Source organism: Oreochromis niloticus, linkage group LG8 (genome assembly GCF_001858045.2).
Source record: "Oreochromis niloticus isolate F11D_XX linkage group LG8, O_niloticus_UMD_NMBU, whole genome shotgun sequence".
NCBI lineage: Eukaryota > Metazoa > Chordata > Actinopteri > Cichliformes > Cichlidae > Oreochromis > Oreochromis niloticus.
The window spans coordinates 19,987,639-20,004,788 of NC_031973.2; the positions used below are offsets into that span (position 1 = coordinate 19,987,639).

General features: G+C 39.7%; 1 protein-coding gene across 4 annotated transcripts in view; it reads left to right on the forward strand.

Moving 5' to 3' along the window:
• Nucleotides 1-17,150, forward strand: part of mpp2b (MAGUK p55 scaffold protein 2b) — a 45,252-nt gene that overhangs the window by 6,885 nt on the left and 21,217 nt on the right. For 2 of the 4 annotated variants that reach the window (XM_013274090.3, XM_025909850.1), the window contains exon 2: nucleotides 8,509-8,588. In XM_013274090.3, coding sequence (XP_013129544.1) covers nucleotides 8,558-8,588 — 31 coding nt within the window. In that variant the 5' untranslated portion in view covers nucleotides 8,509-8,557. Of the gene's footprint in view, nucleotides 1-8,508; nucleotides 8,589-12,680; nucleotides 12,788-17,150 lie in introns of those variants that run through there. The other 2 variants (XM_013274082.2, XM_013274088.3) reach the window with 2 other exon arrangements.

Consider the following 17,150-nt stretch of genomic DNA (forward strand, 5'->3'; position numbering starts at 1 on the left):
AGTTTATTATTACTGTTACTATTATTAGCCCACTTTAAATCAAGTTTGACTTCATATGAGGCGATAAGCATGAGTTTAATATTCCTCTGGAGAGTTATTTTAACTGTGCCTCTATATAAATAAATGAGAAAAGACCCATAACTTTTGTTTTGTCCAGTGAAATCCAGCTAAATATATTTAAGTTGTGTGGTGACTTTGTCCAAAAGGGAGGCTTAAATATCCTATTTTTTCCTCATCTGGTTCATCCACACAGTTTCCTTAACTAATCCCATGCTAATTCACATTAGACATACAATAAAAAATAACAGTACAGCCACCTAAAGTTTTTTACAGTCTACTTTTTAGCTGTTTTTGAACAGATCAATAGTAAAATTTAAACAAAAAAGAAAGCCCCAAAGATAACCAAAAGCTCCTCCTCTTTTATGACACATGGTACTACATATCCTTGAATTGAGCTGTCAATTTGAAATATATAATGCTGCTAAGTCATGACATTCAATTGTCCCGATTGATTTTATTTTTTACAAAGTTTAAAAAATATCTCCAGACTTTTACAAATGTATTTGTTTTTTCTTTCAGTATAAATGTCATTCTTCCTATTAGAAGGTCAAGTATAATTTGTGTTTTGTGAAACATGGCTGATAATATTTTATCCCCAGCACAATGTTATTAGCTTTTTGCATTTAAAAGACAATTTTCAATGATGTCCAGTTTTTAATTACCATTGTCTTTCTGTATACAAAGCAAGCACTGGGTCTAATTAAACACATTTTTTTACATTGCTCCCTTCCTACAATGTTTCAATTAGAGATGCAACAACTGTCGTTTTCTTGGCTGATTCCAGCTTCTGATGGGTTTTTTTACACATGACCTGCCAATACCAATTTCTGCCAATTTCATTTTTCTTTGTAAGAGCTATAACTGATATAATAATAATAATAATAATAATAATGATAATAATTAAAGAAATGATTAAACTTAACAAATTTTCTTAAACTGCTGTAGGTTACAGGATCTTCTCTTGCTTAAACAACTGGAAAAAAGCGCTCTGCTAATGAAAAAAGATACCAATAGCTAAATGAATATTAGCTGCTGTACGCCCACCTTTACCTGACATATTTTACCCTATCAAACAAAAACAGGTCCAACTGATTTATATAACAAAACAGTTGTCGGGTACATACATTATTTTTCAGTATGCTTATAACTTAATTACATAACATGTCACCAATACTTTTCTCTTTTTCACTCATAAATGTTTTGATCCTTTGCTCATACCGAGGCTCTTGGCTAGCTTTAGCCACTTCTTTGTTCGTGTCTTTAAAATGACCATGTTCAGTTGGGCAAAGGCTCGTCTCATTAGGTTTGTGTATTTCAGGTCCCCCCCACAGTTTACTTTGGTCAAGTTTGTGTCACGGTGAGGCTCTATCATGCTAGTGACATTTTAGCGTGTGGGTGTGAGTATGCATGCAGTGATTTCCGTGTGCTGCATGCGGGCGTGTTGTATAGACACGAAATAGACTTTTAATTGTAATTATAGGAGGCCGACTGGCTGCCCGCCTGTCTAGGAAAACTGACCAATCCAGTCCCTGTCCAGTTGATCGGTGCATTTCTCATTCGAATCCACTAACCTGCATCTTTACAACAGGAACAAGAAACATAGATATCTCTGTCACCAAACAACTGACTGTTGTGAAGCCCAGCTGCATGCATGTGTGAGTGCAACAACATGATTGTCTCAAACAGTAGGTTTCTTTGTTTGGCTGGCTCTTTGTAGTAATGGGTTTTATGTAATTCTCCCATAGATTTATTTGTGGTTTGTTTTGGTGTCATGTGTCTTTTACAAGCTTAATTTTGGCTGGTGAGATCTGTCAAAATGTATTTCCAGGCTGTTGTGTGAATGCTTTTGAAATATAAAGCTAATCTGAAATCCTTTCCACAGACAAAGAGCAAAGCTGAGTTGAAGTGTAGCTCAAACACTGTAATAGACCCAATTTTAGCTCCAACTTATTATTATTTTACGCATTTTCCCTTGTTGCCATGGCAAAGCGCCGGGGAACAGAAAAAGAGCTGCTCACGGTTGTCTTGGATACGACAGTTTTCCCTTGTAAAGTAATGAGAGGAGCTGAACCTGTGGGAGCACAGGGTTATTTTTAGGCGTGACGCCAGCCTGCATGTGTGGATTAAGACTTGTTTGGTTGCTGGTGCTTGTGTGCTCGCATGTGTATCTGTATGTGCGAGCATGTGTGCAGGCTTTAATGCAGCCTCACTGTGAGAACACCTCAAGGCGTTTTACACTTGGCGTACAAACACCTGAGCCGCTGCTTGTGTCATTGCTCCAGGCCAAAGTGTCCTGGAGCGTGCAATTTCAGAAAAATTGGACACAGGCTTTCTTTGCAGTTGTATGCCATATATCTGCAAGCACTACCTTAAAGGAAATGGAGTTAATAATAAATTTATCACAGTGCATGGGGTTCACACAAGTGTAGGCTTACAGTCTGTGCAACAAAGAATTCCCTGAATGCAGAATTAAGAATTCCCTTCAACTTTAGGGATATTTTTAACTGACCTTTGCCCTCTTTATTCTGTGTTGCAGCAATCTCCAGAATAATGTTGTTCCACTGGAAATGTTGAGTAAGCTATATTAAAACAAATATAATTTTCTATCTACGTCGACCACAAGAACCAAACCTGCTTCTTGTTTTGGTGAACTGACAGTTGATGTAGAGATGATAGCAGGCCGGCAAATGTGATGTCATGACAGCTGCTCTCTTCCTGCAATACAGTGAGCAAGATGGAGATCTGCATGAGCGTGTGTGTGTGTGTGTGTGAGCTGACTAATGTGGACCCAGAAGGAAAAACCACTCAGAGAGCAGAGATAGTTTAGATGCTGCGATACAGTGGAGACACACTGACCCACAAGCTGCATGCAGGGTCTCTTGTAGTCTGTAGTAGAAAGGCAGTTAGTGAAAAATGGTAATTTTGAACAACTTCACCCTTAATGTTATTTTTGAGAAATACCTATTTTATCCTTGATTGTAGAGCTTGATTACTGGTTACATGTAACAGGCTATTCCCTCTGAAAATGGCACCAATTACCAAGAAAATGCCTCGGCTGGTTATGACCGCACCATCATTGACTCTCAACTAATTTACCGTATTAATATTACAAAAGGCAGAGTAGCGGAGTAAAAAGCTCAAAAGATTCGACTCTCTTCTCGGCACCCTGTCCTTCCAACCCTCCTGGTGTGTCGGTATCTTGCACGGCCAAGCTCTGCTGCAGTCGGCTTTGACTTCTTAGCTGCTGTGTGGTCTTTGCATACTTTTAACAAGCGCCGTCATTTCTCAGTGCAACATGGGATGCCTCGGATAAGCTTGGGGGGCTGGTATGTGGTATTAAGGACCTGATCCACTCGGATCAGAGTTTTGCAAAAGCCACGAGTTCTTTAGCATCTAAGAATGTGTTTTACTGTTACACTTTTAGAAACACGGCCTGTAGGTGTTCCCATCAGAAGTGCAAAGTTTAAAAAAATCACAAAAATTTAAAAATAAATGTGAAAAAAAAGTGAAATTTAACCATCTAAATAAAAGATTCAGGGGAAAAAAATGAACAATTACAAATCCCAGTAAATGAAACAGGATACACAGGCTGGATAATTAATATCTCAGACCCAAATGTCACATTTTAGTGGATAACAGAGAGGGACTCTCAACCATATTTCAATTTAAAAATGAATTAGTGGACACAGGCTTTTTAGTCAAATGCTATTAGAAAGGACAGTCCACCACCAAAGATTTCTAATTTTGCTGTCTCTAGCAGCCGTCTGAACAAATGGAGTGTAAAACGTCTGGTAGTGATGTTAACTTTCGGTTGTGTGAATATTGGCGCCCCAGTAGCTGAAAATATTGAGATTTCTAACATGTGTTTGACATTGTAAAGGGGGTGTATTTAAACCTAATTGACAGCAGAACTCAGCAGAAAACTAAGTAAAAATAAAAAATTCAAAACTTCTAAAGAGGTGGAAATGAATGAATTATCCAGAGAAGAAATAAGCTAGTATTTAATTTAAGGTTAAACAATGTTAACAGTTATAGTGAAGGGAATTTGTGGATTTGAGTTATATCAGTTATTATTTGGACAATTATCAGGCATTATACTTGTTTAGTACTGAATTAATATATTTTTAATATTTTTTCACTTTTCAAAATGATTCTTTTCAATTGTGTTCCTCGGGGTTTAAGCGGTATGATGTGTGAGGGGATCCACCTTCCTCTTGCTTCTTTAGCATCACTACTTGCAGGTCTAAGTAGGGCAGATCTTAAAGTTATTATTTTTTTGTGATGGCAAGACAAAAGAGGGAAGGAGGAGAAGTCTAACCAGAGCTGGTTGGAATGTATATGGTCTGAACAGTCTGATAAAGAGGTAACACAGATTAAGCATAACATTCTGACCACAGACAAGTGAAGTTAATGACACTGATTATCTCTTTATCATGGAAACTTTTAGCAGGTGGGCATGTTAGGAAGTGAACATTTTGTCCTCAAAGTTGATGTGTTAGAAACAGGAAAACTGTAACGAATTTAACAAGTTTGAAAAGGGCCATATTGTGATGGCTAGGCGACTGGGTCAGACCATCTCCAAAACAGCTGCAAAACTGCAGCTCTTGTGGGGTGTTTCTGGTCTGCAGTAGTTTGAGGCTACATAGTTACAGACCAGTCAGGGTGCCCATGCTGACCCCTGCCCACCACTGAAAGCACAAACAATTGGCACGTGAGCATCACTTGGGGATGGCCAGTTGTGTGTGTGTGTGTGTGTGTGTGTGTGACTCACGTAGGAAACACCTGACACCAAGATGCACTATGGGAATAAGGCAAGCTGGTGGAGGAAGTCTGATGTTTTGGTCAATGGAAAGCTTGGGTCCATGTGGATGTTACGTTGACACGTACCATCTGCCGAAGCGTTGTTGTAGACCATGTACGCCCTTTGATAGAAATGGCATTCCCTGATGGCTGTGGCCTCTTTCAGCAAGATAATGCAATCTGCCACAAAGCAAAAATGTTTCAGGAACAGTTTGAGGACCTTTAAACCAGGATCACTCGGTAACCAGTCAGGAAATACACATCAGTGCAGCAATCGTTGATGGTATCTAATATGGCGGAGAACTCTTGAACAATTTATTTGTGACGTCACTCATGAAGGCTCTGTACAAGATATCTCTCAATCAACTCTTGTTATTAGATGGAGTTTCAGCTGTGTGCTAAATCTGCAGCTAGGAAATCATCCAATCACAGAATAGTAATGATACATTGGAGCTTCTTCCTTAATACTGTCATCAACAATATTCATATGAATCACAAATCCAGAGAACAGTCCTTTTAGTGAGCAAAAGAATAGATTTGTTTCTCACTGATGCAATAAAAATAGCTTAATCCTATAAATACAAAATATAATAACTTTGTGATGAGATTGATTTGTAGGTTTAAACTTGTGATACTACTTGAAGAAGGGTTATTAAGCGATCTAAAAACTATAAAAGGGAGGAATAATGCCAGATTTGAAATAGACTGTCAAGCTACGTCTTTCAGTGGTTAATTTGAAAATATTTGAAACTTAATTATGACCACACCATCATTCACTCTCAATAAATTTACCCTATTAATATTACAAAAGGCTGAGTGTTTCAGAATAAGGCAGCTTTTTTGTCTTCTTTTCATATTAAACCACAAAATTGTCCTTGCTAAGTAATTGAGCAGACTATTAAACAAATTGGTATATTCAGATAAAACTCATGTCATACCAAAAAATTATTTTTTGTACTCTATGACGATTATTGAAGATCCTTTTTTTCAATGGCCCATCTCTTTTACATCCAGCCCTTGTGTACTGCTCCTCAGATCAAATACTGCCCTCCAGTTATAATCAATCCACAAAGAGGAATGAGACGAGGCCTTTGCCCGTGCAATCAAGCAATCTAATGAGAATATTTTCCATCTGTGCTTCATTATTATGTAAATTACTTTCAAATATACAGTTTTGGACACTTCCGGTATCATTGCATGTTAGAATTAAGTTAAAATGCACCCAGGAACAATTACTAACTGCAAAAAAATAATAAAGTTGCATACACTTGAAATTAACACGCACAGAAATGCAAATCAAAAATGCAAAAGCCTTTCTCTAAAGGCCAGTTACATTCAGTTGGGTTTTATTATTCCAGATGTGATATGATATGGCATGTCTGGGGGCAAAGAGAAGTAGATTCGTTACATAAGGCAAGCATAAATGGCCAAAGACCACAGACAGAATCAAAACACGCGGCCCAGTGGAACCAGTCGAACTAATAAAAGCATAATGATATACAGCACTTTGGTATCATTAGTATATCCAAACAAATCACTCTGACACTTATTCAGATGGAAGAGGTAGGTGTGATGGTAACACAGTAATCCCAAGATCCCTTTATTTTGGTAGATCATAGTTTTTATTACAGCGTATGCCATCGAAGTAGGCCAAAAAGCACAGTGGGGTCACATTAATAGTTAATAAGCTGAATCTTCAATCGGTGCCCTGGGATATGTTGATAAAATGCTGAGGCACAAAACTGCAGACTATATCTGAGCAAATATGATTTGGGAATATTTTGATCTCAGTGCAGAGAATGAAATGAGTAAGATTAGATACCGCTGGGCTTAAAGACATCTTTATGTTTGTGTTCACTGACAACTGATAGGCTACAAAAAACTGCTCTGAGTAGCTTTGTTATTGGAAATTTCAACCTAAAGGGGAGTTAAAAAATATCGTTTGCTCAGTAGTGGTAAAAGATAGAAAGACAGAAGTTTTTAGCTCATCCAGCTGAAGGACAAATGAGTGAGGCATCCAACATCCGTCTGTTCGTCCATCCATAGTTGACAGGAATCGCAACTTCTCTTAGAGTATGGGTCTGATTTTAGTAGACTGATCTGGTATTATTCTGGTATTTATTTATGCACACACACAAAAAGGTAGACGTAGCCACTGTGACATTACTACCTCAGCATCAGCATTATGGCCACACTGTCTTGGGTCTTTGGTACCAGAACTGATTAGATTTAGATGGCATATTGGAGTGCTCCATTGACCTTATGGATACATCTCAAAGATTCAGATACTGATTACAATAAAATAGAGACTGCAGACTTCTCAGACTGACTGTTAGTGCAGAGATCCAAAAGGCTCCAAACCCCAAACACAGTTGAGAGGTCCAGTTTGGTCATTTGAGTTAGTTTGGGTGAAGCCTATCATAAACCCCCATTGAAGTACAGTTGTGATGAAGTGTAAAGTAGTTACAGAGACAGAAATAGTTTTTTTTTGTCCGTTATGTATAACATATATGGGAGTCTGTGGGGGGAAGACTGACTTGTAAAACCAGCCTTCATTGGCCAGTTGAGGAACTGGATTTTTTTTCCACTTCCTGGAAGCTGCTGCTTGGATTTATTTTTATTTTTTTGTAACCCTGACAGAAAACATTCATAATGTAGCATTTTTTGTGCCATTTCTCCCCTTTGGTGTATAGCTCTTCAAGTGCTGGATTGATAAGAAGCGTCATCCCTCCAAATCAGCCATGTGACAATAAGGCTAACGTGGGATTTTTATGTTGCCAGACACAGACATTTACACACGGTGACCCTGTGGTGACATTGCTCACTTTTGACCACTACAGCATTTATTCCACTAAGGATAGCTATTGTCATGACAACCAGGAATTAGCATCCTTGGATAGTGCTGCCTGTCTCCTATCAGCAACGCTCTCTTCTTCCTCACCATTGTTCCCTCTCTCTTTAACTCCCTTGCATACGTTTCAGTTACTTCCTGCTTTTTCTCCTCCTCTTATATTTTCAGTTTCTCTACAGACATGATTCCCCTTCATTGTTCTGCTCAGTTTATGTTCCCCCTCATTCGCCATGTCGTTTATTTACTTTTCACTGTTTGCATTCTCATAAATTCTCCATGACTTGAGGAACCAATTTTAGATCCCAGAACAATAGATCGTTAATCCTGCAGTCTTCTGCCTGCGACGCTTGTTACGTTTTCATGACGATAAATGGATCAATTAGAGTCAGCAGAGATCCTCACTAAGCTAGTGATAACTGGCCTTGCTGAACCCACTCACAAAGTCTTTCCAACTGTTGCTAATGGTATTCCCAACGGATACAATGGCTAAAATTGTTTAGATGTTACCAGGGCAACTAGCTGTTCTGTTTTTAGATCTTAATAAAGTTAAATACCAATTACCCTGTGTGGGAGCTTGTTAGTGTGAATGTTTAGTCCATTGACTGCGCTTGTGCCAGAAAGGGATTTGTACACTAAGTCTTCTCCTGATCACTCAGTGTTGAGCTTCAACCTAACAACACAACTTTACCCTCCGTCGCTTATTTCATTCCTAATTCTAACCCAGCAGTGGGATAGATAAAGGTTTTAGTTTTTTAATGCATCTACCTTCTCGTTTTGCACTCTCTTTTTTATTGCAGTTGACCTAACAAGTCTTGTGGAGGATACTCAGAAGAACCAATTTCTAAAATGCCCGTGGCCACATCCAGCTCTGACTCGGGTAAGTGTCTCGGTCTCGCTGTGATGATTGCACGAGTGTGTGTGCGTGCGTGCGTGTGAGTGAGTGAGTGAGTGAGATATTGAGAGGGAGACAGTGGTTAGTGGTTATTCTTTCAGTCAGTACTTGTATCTCATCTCCAGAGTGGTAATGTGACTTAATGAGCTGGCTAACCGAGCGGTAAAACGCCGGTCCTAGATCAGTCATGCTTTAAAGGATTTGCCAAATGCCTGATAGCTGAATAGTATACATCGGTGTATACATAACTGCAAGTTTTCAGATGAACACACATTTGAAACATAAAGTGACTCTTTTATTAAAGATTGTCACTGAAATAGCAGGACGTGGAAGAGATTAACCTCCAAGTGTCGTGTAAGGGTCTTGCTTACTTTGGCAGTTAGCTTTTTTCTGTTCAGCTTTTTTGAACTCTGTAGATCTGTAGTCAGTCAGTGCCTGCTACAATGCAATAAAGTGTACATTCATTGGACACTTCATTAGTTACTAGGAATGTCACGATATCAGAAATTTATTAGTTGGAACCAATACCCGTATAACCACATGATTCTCACTATCCAATTTGATAACACATAATGTTTAAGTACATGGGTTGACCATTTTAAAATCTTTTATTAAAAGGTTGTTTTAAAACATGACAGGGTGGCAGATCATTTATTTAAAATGTTAACATTATACTTGGCTGACAGATGAAATCTGAGGATGGTTGCAGACTAAGCTACTAGTGTTACAGTTACATTATGTTAGTATTAGTACACAATGTTAGCCATTGCTAACATTTTTGCCTGAAGAAAAGTTGACTCACAATAGGAGTGCCAGCTGCAGGAAATGAAATGCATATTTCAGTAGAACTCAAGGATAACACTTTAGCTATTGTTACTGTGAAAGTTGCTGAGCTTGAGTTTTGTGAACAGATCTGGATGCTTGCTTTGCTAAATTAAGAATATTTCCTCCTTTGATAGGAGAAAGACCACAGCATGATTTTCGTATTGTCTTTTGCGCAGCAATCATCGTGGCTTGTCAAAGCAGAGCTACCGCAGCTGCACTAGTTGCCATTTTCAACATGTGGTTTTTCCTGTGCTTGTGGGCTTCCTTCCTCGTGTTCAGATTGTAGGCTTAGACTAGAACACTTTAAGCCATATGTTGCCCTCTTCAGCTCTGGAAGAATTGCCACCTTGACACACACACTGACTATGGTACCTATGTTACCATGGACAAGGAAATATCATGGCGTTTTCAGAATTTTGAGATTGAATTTTACCATAATTATGGATTGTGGTGACATTATCCATCAGATACACCTTTCTTGTACTGGGTTAGACCCCCTTTTGCCTTCAGAACTGCCTTAATTCTTCATGGCATAGAGTCAACACGGTGTTGGACACAGTTCTCAGAGACTTTGGCTTATACGATTTGTCAGCTACCATCAAACCACATCCCAAAAGTGTTTGATTTGAGCATAGTAAAGTAGTGCATGATCCTTCTGGAAGTGGCCATCAGAAGATGGGTACAATGTTGTCATAAAGGGATGGACATGGTCAGCAACAATAGTCAGGTAGGGTGTGGCCTAAAACCAATGCTCAACTGGTACTAAGTGGCTCAGAATGTGCTGCAAAAATGTCCTCCACACTATTACACCAGCTGGACCAGCCGGAATCATTGATACAAAGTAGGATGGATTCATGCTTTTATGTTGTTTACATCAAATTTGAACCCTACCATCCAAATGTTGCCCTTGTGAATTGTAGCTTCCTTTTGTCTAGAGCTGGGCGATATAAGATTTTTTCATATCACGATATGTTTTTTTCATTTCAGGCGATAACGATATATATCACGATATAAGCCAAATAACTATATTTGTAAGATTTAAATGTGCCATTGCTCACAAGTAAAATGTGAAATAATCAGCAGCTTGTTTTAATTAAAATATTTATTTCCCATAATAAGTTCAACAGGGTAGATGTACTTAAGGAACATGAGACTTCAGTTTCAGATAAAGGCAAATATTGCAAACTACACAAAAGGCAGCCGCTAAAGCGTTTAAGTTTCAAAATAGAACAAACAAAACAGACTAAATTGTCAATTCCACTTAGAAACAAAATATTAATTCTAAAAATAAATCTTAGGTCGTTTTACAGAAGAACAGACAAAATTGACTAACTTTTGTCAATATCAAATAAACTGAGAACTAAAAGTTAATTCTTAATCTCTCCTTGTTGTATAGCTTAGCTTTTCAAACAGTTTTAACAGTGACTTTAGTCTGACAAAAGCCGAATGACGAATTAGCGCTTTCAGTCAGAGATTGAGCATGCACCGCTTTATTGTATTTCCAGACTTGCTTTCGGCACAATTTACAGTGCGCGCTACTCTGTTTTTTGTCAGACGTGAAATAGCCGAAATACCTTCACACTACGGAACTTCTGTGGCCCTTCGGTTCGACAAGCTCTCCGGCATTGGAACCATCATCGTTTTTTCTTCGGTAACCTTCGCTCACGCTCTCGGTTGATTTTTGTCTAGTCGGCAAACTCATTTCCTTCATTACCCGGGCTGCACGGCTGCAAAAACAAATACACATGTGCGCCTTGGCGCTTGTGCTGTACGTAACAAGTCACGTGACGTGACGCTGCGGCTGTGATTGGTTCGGCTCTGCGCTACTTAATTTGGATTGGCTGTTCTTTTTTTTTTTTTTTAAGAGGACAAGAGAGATGAGGTCTATCGCAATAGTTTAATTTTTCTATCGAGAAAAAGTTATTTCGCAATACATATCGTTATCGTTTTATATATATATATAAAGTGATAGGAGTTCACACAAGGGAAGCAGACCATTATACACAACCACTGCTCATTAGAAATGATCAATAATTTAAAAAAATGTTAAGAATAAAGTTAGTACTCAAAATTAGTTGTGGTGAGGTTTTTAATTTTATTTGTAAATTTAAAAAAAACTAATAAAAGGCTTCATTGTGTTGTTTGGAGTAATGTGGGTATGCCTGCACATTTACACATGCACATCTTCCTTTATAAATACTGATATATGTTTGGGAAAAAGTGTTTTTTTGTGCGTACACATAATTTTTACATCCGGCCCGCATGTCTGGGAAAGTCACTCCAGTGTGTTTTTTAACACGGGGCCAAATCTCAAATCCGCAGCCTCAAAGTATTTTGTTATATATGATAGTAAATTCCAGCAGTCAGCTGCCAGAAAAGGAGAGGGAGAGAGAAAGAGAGAGAAGCATTTTATACCAAGAATGTGCGTTGAGTCTTTTGTGTAATAGGCTGTCAGTCAGTCTTGATTTGTGCACTAGCCGAGGGCCGAGACTCGGATGAGTGGCATTTTTAGTAACACGCAGTCGATTGTTTCTCTAAACCAATTCATGTCTTTTTTTACATTTAAAAAGCAGCATTTCCAGCAGGGATATATTTTGTTCAGACTTGGAGAAGGGTTAAAGAAGGGTCAGTTATTATTTGAAACTTTGCTATTTTTACATTTATGTCAGTGAAGTAGCTCAGATATAAATTTCCCAAATAGATCATTTCACTTGTATTATATTTAAAAAAGTCAAGTCTGTGATTGTTCCTCTGATAATAGTAATGGCAAGCTGTAACAAAATACACAAGTGCGCTCCCCAAGCGCCACTTCTTTGACCACACCTCCTTCTTAAAGCCAACCCTCTGCTACTCTCTCCCCCCACTTGACCCCCATGGGGAAACCTAGACAGGCAATTTTCCTGGCTCCTCTTTACCCTCCTCTTAAGGAAAGCATCACACTTCGCTCCTCTCTTTCTCCTCTCACGTCCCCCCACCTTCTTTCTTTCCACATGCACCCAGCCCTCCCTCGTCTCCGTTCATTCATGCTGAGGAGAAGACGCTCGGCCAGGCATAGCTTATACACATTCACGTCAAGAGCAGGTGGAGAGGGAGGGAGGGGAAGAGTGGCGAGGTGCCTTTAGCGAGGAGTCATTTTGGCGGAAAGAGGAGGGAATCAGGGAGCGATAAGGAGAGAGAGGGAGAGGAAGATCTCTCAGACTGCCTCTGATACAGTATTGGGTGTGTTACTGAGAGTGTGTGTGTGTCCTGTAGTGAGGTGTTGTTCACCATGGCTGGCAGCCTGTTTGGAAGGCTCTCCCTGGAGGAGGGGGACTCAGCCAACTCCCTAGAGGGCCTGGATATCAAGCTGGAGGGAGAAGGTAAGAACACAGGAACTTGCCTGCTGCGAAGCAATATAGGGATTGTTTATAGCAGTTCAGGTGTGTGTGCTGTTACTAGTTAGGCAAGACCTGCTAGACGCAAGCTGTAATCAGCAACCAATTCAGTGTTATAATGTTGGTGGTTGAGGACCAGTTGGTGTTTGAATTCATACTGCACCTGCTCCTGATGTGCTGCTTCATGTCTCCAGATTGTGATGACGATGAGCAGAGACAGAATGGGACCCAGGGCAGCATGCGATGTAGACGAATCCCAGGCAGCAGAATGCAAAGACATGTATTCACTAGAACCTTTTTTGCGCCACGGACCGGTTTATGCCCGACAATATTTTCACGGACCGGCAATAAGGTGTCGCGGATAAATACAACAAAATAAAACTAGTGCCGGTACCGAAAAAAAGAAGATTTATTCATAACACACGTGAAAAGACCCAGGAAAACCGAGTTAACGATAAAAACGCTAACAAAATAACGCTGAAAACCGATAAAAACCCTGAAAACCATACATTTCACACCTGAGCCTCAACTCTCGCGGCCCGGTACCAAACGACTCACGGACTGGTACCGGTCCGAGGCCCGGTACCAGCTGCACTAGAATACATCATTTCAACACAGAGTCCGTTTTTTTCTTTTAATTTAATTTACAGAGATTGTGAAAGGAGGAGCATTAAACTGAGAGAGACCAATTTAGATAAGCCACAATAAAAAAAAAAGAAAAAGAAAAAAACTCAGTGTAAAAGCTAATTTGTTGTACTGGATGATAGTGGCCAGACAATGTTTGTTAGCATAGCACTGAGTGACAAGTACCACACAACCCATTTATAATACATGGAATTCATTAATACTGGATAAAGTTGTATACCACATAGTAATGTGGTATCTATTCACGTGGGTCCCTGTGGTCCATGCATGGGCTGCCTGTCTTGGCTAAACAGTGGATATCAGGTGAGGGGGATAAGAACTGAAACAAGTATTTGATGCTGTCATGTTAAATTAGCAGCATCATTACATCATTGCCAAGTCTAATTTGTGTCACACAGTATACTGTCTTGCAAGATATCCTCCGCTTTTCAGTGTGTATCTTGACACGACAGCGGTGACAGCCGTAATGAATCATATTTTCAGTCAATGCATTTGCATCCTGTCTATCAGTGCACAGTGAATGAGACACAGAAAAGGAGGATAAAGAGAGAGACCTCCAGTGCATTGTACATTCATGGTGAGTAAGTGGGTGGGGGGGGGTCATTCATATGCAGCGGTGTTCTGATCAGAGACAGCACGCTTGGAAGTGTCACACTCACAACCTTCAGATAACTCTCCAGCTCTTTCACTTCCACCCTTTCTACACACACACACACACACTCCACACATCTGCGGGACAGTACACAAACTCTCACGCTATCGGAGGAATATTCTGTGTGCCTACCGGACTAATGAAGCAGTGTTCAAACACAGATGATGGATCATTGAGTACAGTGTGTTGGTAGGATTACACTGTCAAAGATAATCGCCGGGTTTCAACAGAAAGGGACAATTTAATACGGTTCTGGCGGAGAGTATTCGATAATGTGGTGACACTGGCAATTATTTCATCCGTATCACACTCAGATGATCTCGGTTTGCTCTTTCATTAACTGTTGCCAAAGAAAACAGATGTACGGTTTGACTCAAACTGCTTGCCTGCGTACAGCGAGCTACATTGATAAAGTTATTAGCGTTAGTTACAGTGAGAACGTAACACAAAATCATCTTTTCGTTGACACTTTCTGTGGGGGGTGAGGGGGAGGGGCTGCTGTCCAATTGCAAAATGTCAACAAATATCACAAGTGTTGTCTCCACTGGTGACCTTCATACAGCTAATAAGGCGATCTGACCTGCATCCATAGCATGCCAGCTTGTAGCAAGCATCACCATGGTGATAGGGAGGCTGCTTAAAAGTCCCTCGTCCTGCTGATTGGCTATCTGGGACCTGGAGAGAGAAGGTCATGATTACTTCCACTTGAAGTGTTGCCTTTTATAGGACATTCACCTACACTGTTATAGCTGTTAGACCACTTAGAATTTTTTAAAGTCAAGCAAGGATAATATACAGCCATTATCCAGCTGATAACAATGCATTATAATATGTTGCCTTGAAAAAATGAACACCATTTAGGGGTTATTTTACAGAGATATTTCACTGATATTTCTGCTTCGTTTTTTTCATAGGAGCTATTACAGTTAAGATTTTTTAGCGATGAGGTCAGGCAGGAGTCTCAGTGATGGTTGCAGACAACATTGTGATCTGTAGTGGAAGTAGAAAACAGGTAGAAGGGGTAAGGAAGAGGTGGAGGGATGCATGGGAGAAAAGAGTAGAGGTAATAAAGGTGGAGGATGAGTTTAAATAGTTGAGGGCAACCATCCAAAGCAACGGACAGTGCGTAAGAGAGGCGAAGAAGAGACTGCAGGCAGGGTGGAGTGGGTGGAGACGACTGTCAGGGGTGATTTGTGATACAAGGATACCAGCAAGAGTGAAGGGAAGTTGGTAGTGAGACCTGCTATGATGTTTGATTTGGAGACAGTGGCACTAAATAAACAGGAAGCTGAGGTAGAGGTGGGATAGCTGTAGATGTTAAAGTTTTTTGCCAAAAGTGACCAGAATGGAGAAGCTTACAAAAATCTACTTATCAGGCTCTTATTGGGGATTGATGAAACAATCCACTTATATTTTTATCCAGCTATGTTTCTGTAGGGCACTCCTTTTTTTGTTGTGCATCACTTCATCTCTACTCCATGACCAGGTTTTGTGGCCATGCACGCACTGTATCTGACTCGCTGCCCTTTTAATCTGGGGAAAGTAGATATTAACCATACGCGTGCTGCGCTTGCATCATGTTTTAAACCACTCTGTCAGGCAAAAACCAGAGTCAGAATCACAAGTTGGAATTTCTGACACTTGTTAAAAAACACAAAAACCCACACACAGGCACACGGTCCCTGCAGCATTATTTATATAAAGCATTTAATGCTTCATGTAATTCCTTCATGTAATTCAGCTGCTTCACTTAATCTCATCCTGAGCAGAGGCCTTATCAGCAGGAAGTGACAACACCTGTGGGTGCTGATTATTTTCCCAGTACCTTAATTTCACATCATGACGTTTAAGTCCAAAACTTAGAACTGTGTATTATGTGTGCAGCCATATTAATGCAGTGGAATTATTATTATGTTTTTAAGGAGGAGATCTAATTATTTATAGGCAAGTCTCTACAAGTAGCACACAAACAAACGCACACATGCTGATTGACCATGCAAGTAAATTACACAACTGTTGTGCCCACACATGCTCCAGACGACATTATTACACCTCATCATTACGAGCCTGTTTTCTTTTTCAGTGACACTCCACGAGGAGGATGTTGACTTAATAATCCAGAGTTGAGTGCGCGTGCCCCAACCGTGCGCTCGTTCTGTTTGCTTTAGTTGTATTTTGTACGCTCTGTGTTGTTGTTCCTGAAGGAATCTCATCAGACTGATTGCACTCAGAGGGCTTCAAGCTGCAACACTGTGTCATGTTGGAAATATTCATGAATCCCATTGCACTGGGATAAATTCATCGAATGCTTTGGCCTTAACGATTCATCAGTTCTAGCACGTACACACCGCATTGGAATATATTCCAATTCAATATCATTCTCCACCAGTGTCTTAAACATTTATCTTTTGCTACCTGAGGGATTGATAGTAATTATATTTAGCTGGAGAGCCGGGAACCGAATCAAATCTAAAAGCAACATAAAAGTATTTAATAATGTCTTTCAAGGCCAAATAGTATTTTCTTTTTTATAGAGGTGACTTCCAGCAACTTGCAGCGACTTCTAGCAGCTCTTCCAGGAGACAATGAGAATATCAATGAGCTTCTTCAGGAATCTGTCTGTGTTTCACGGGACAAAGCAGGTGTTGTTACTGGCTGTGCAAACTGAGAACCTAAACATTTACCTCATCCAGTGCAAGTGCCCTGATTTGTCACTGCCATGCATTTGCCAATACGGACTTTCAGTGTCCTTTTAAAAAGCTGTACTGAATTTCAATCCACATTTGAAATGAAAAAAGCCCATATTTTGAAGTACAATTAACCCTGTGAGGTCTTAGTCATTACCCTTAACTCTATTCTATTAAAAATATTGTTGCTTGTTTTCTTTTCTTGGCTGTTAGGGGTCAAAGAGGTGATCAGTCTTATAAAAAGACACAGGGCTGTCTGTGGACAGACATCACAGGGTTAATTATACTATTTGTTAGAAAAAAGTAACCCACTTGCTTGCTCATTACCTGTTGCCAAAAGTGCTCCTTTAACTGACTTTTATTC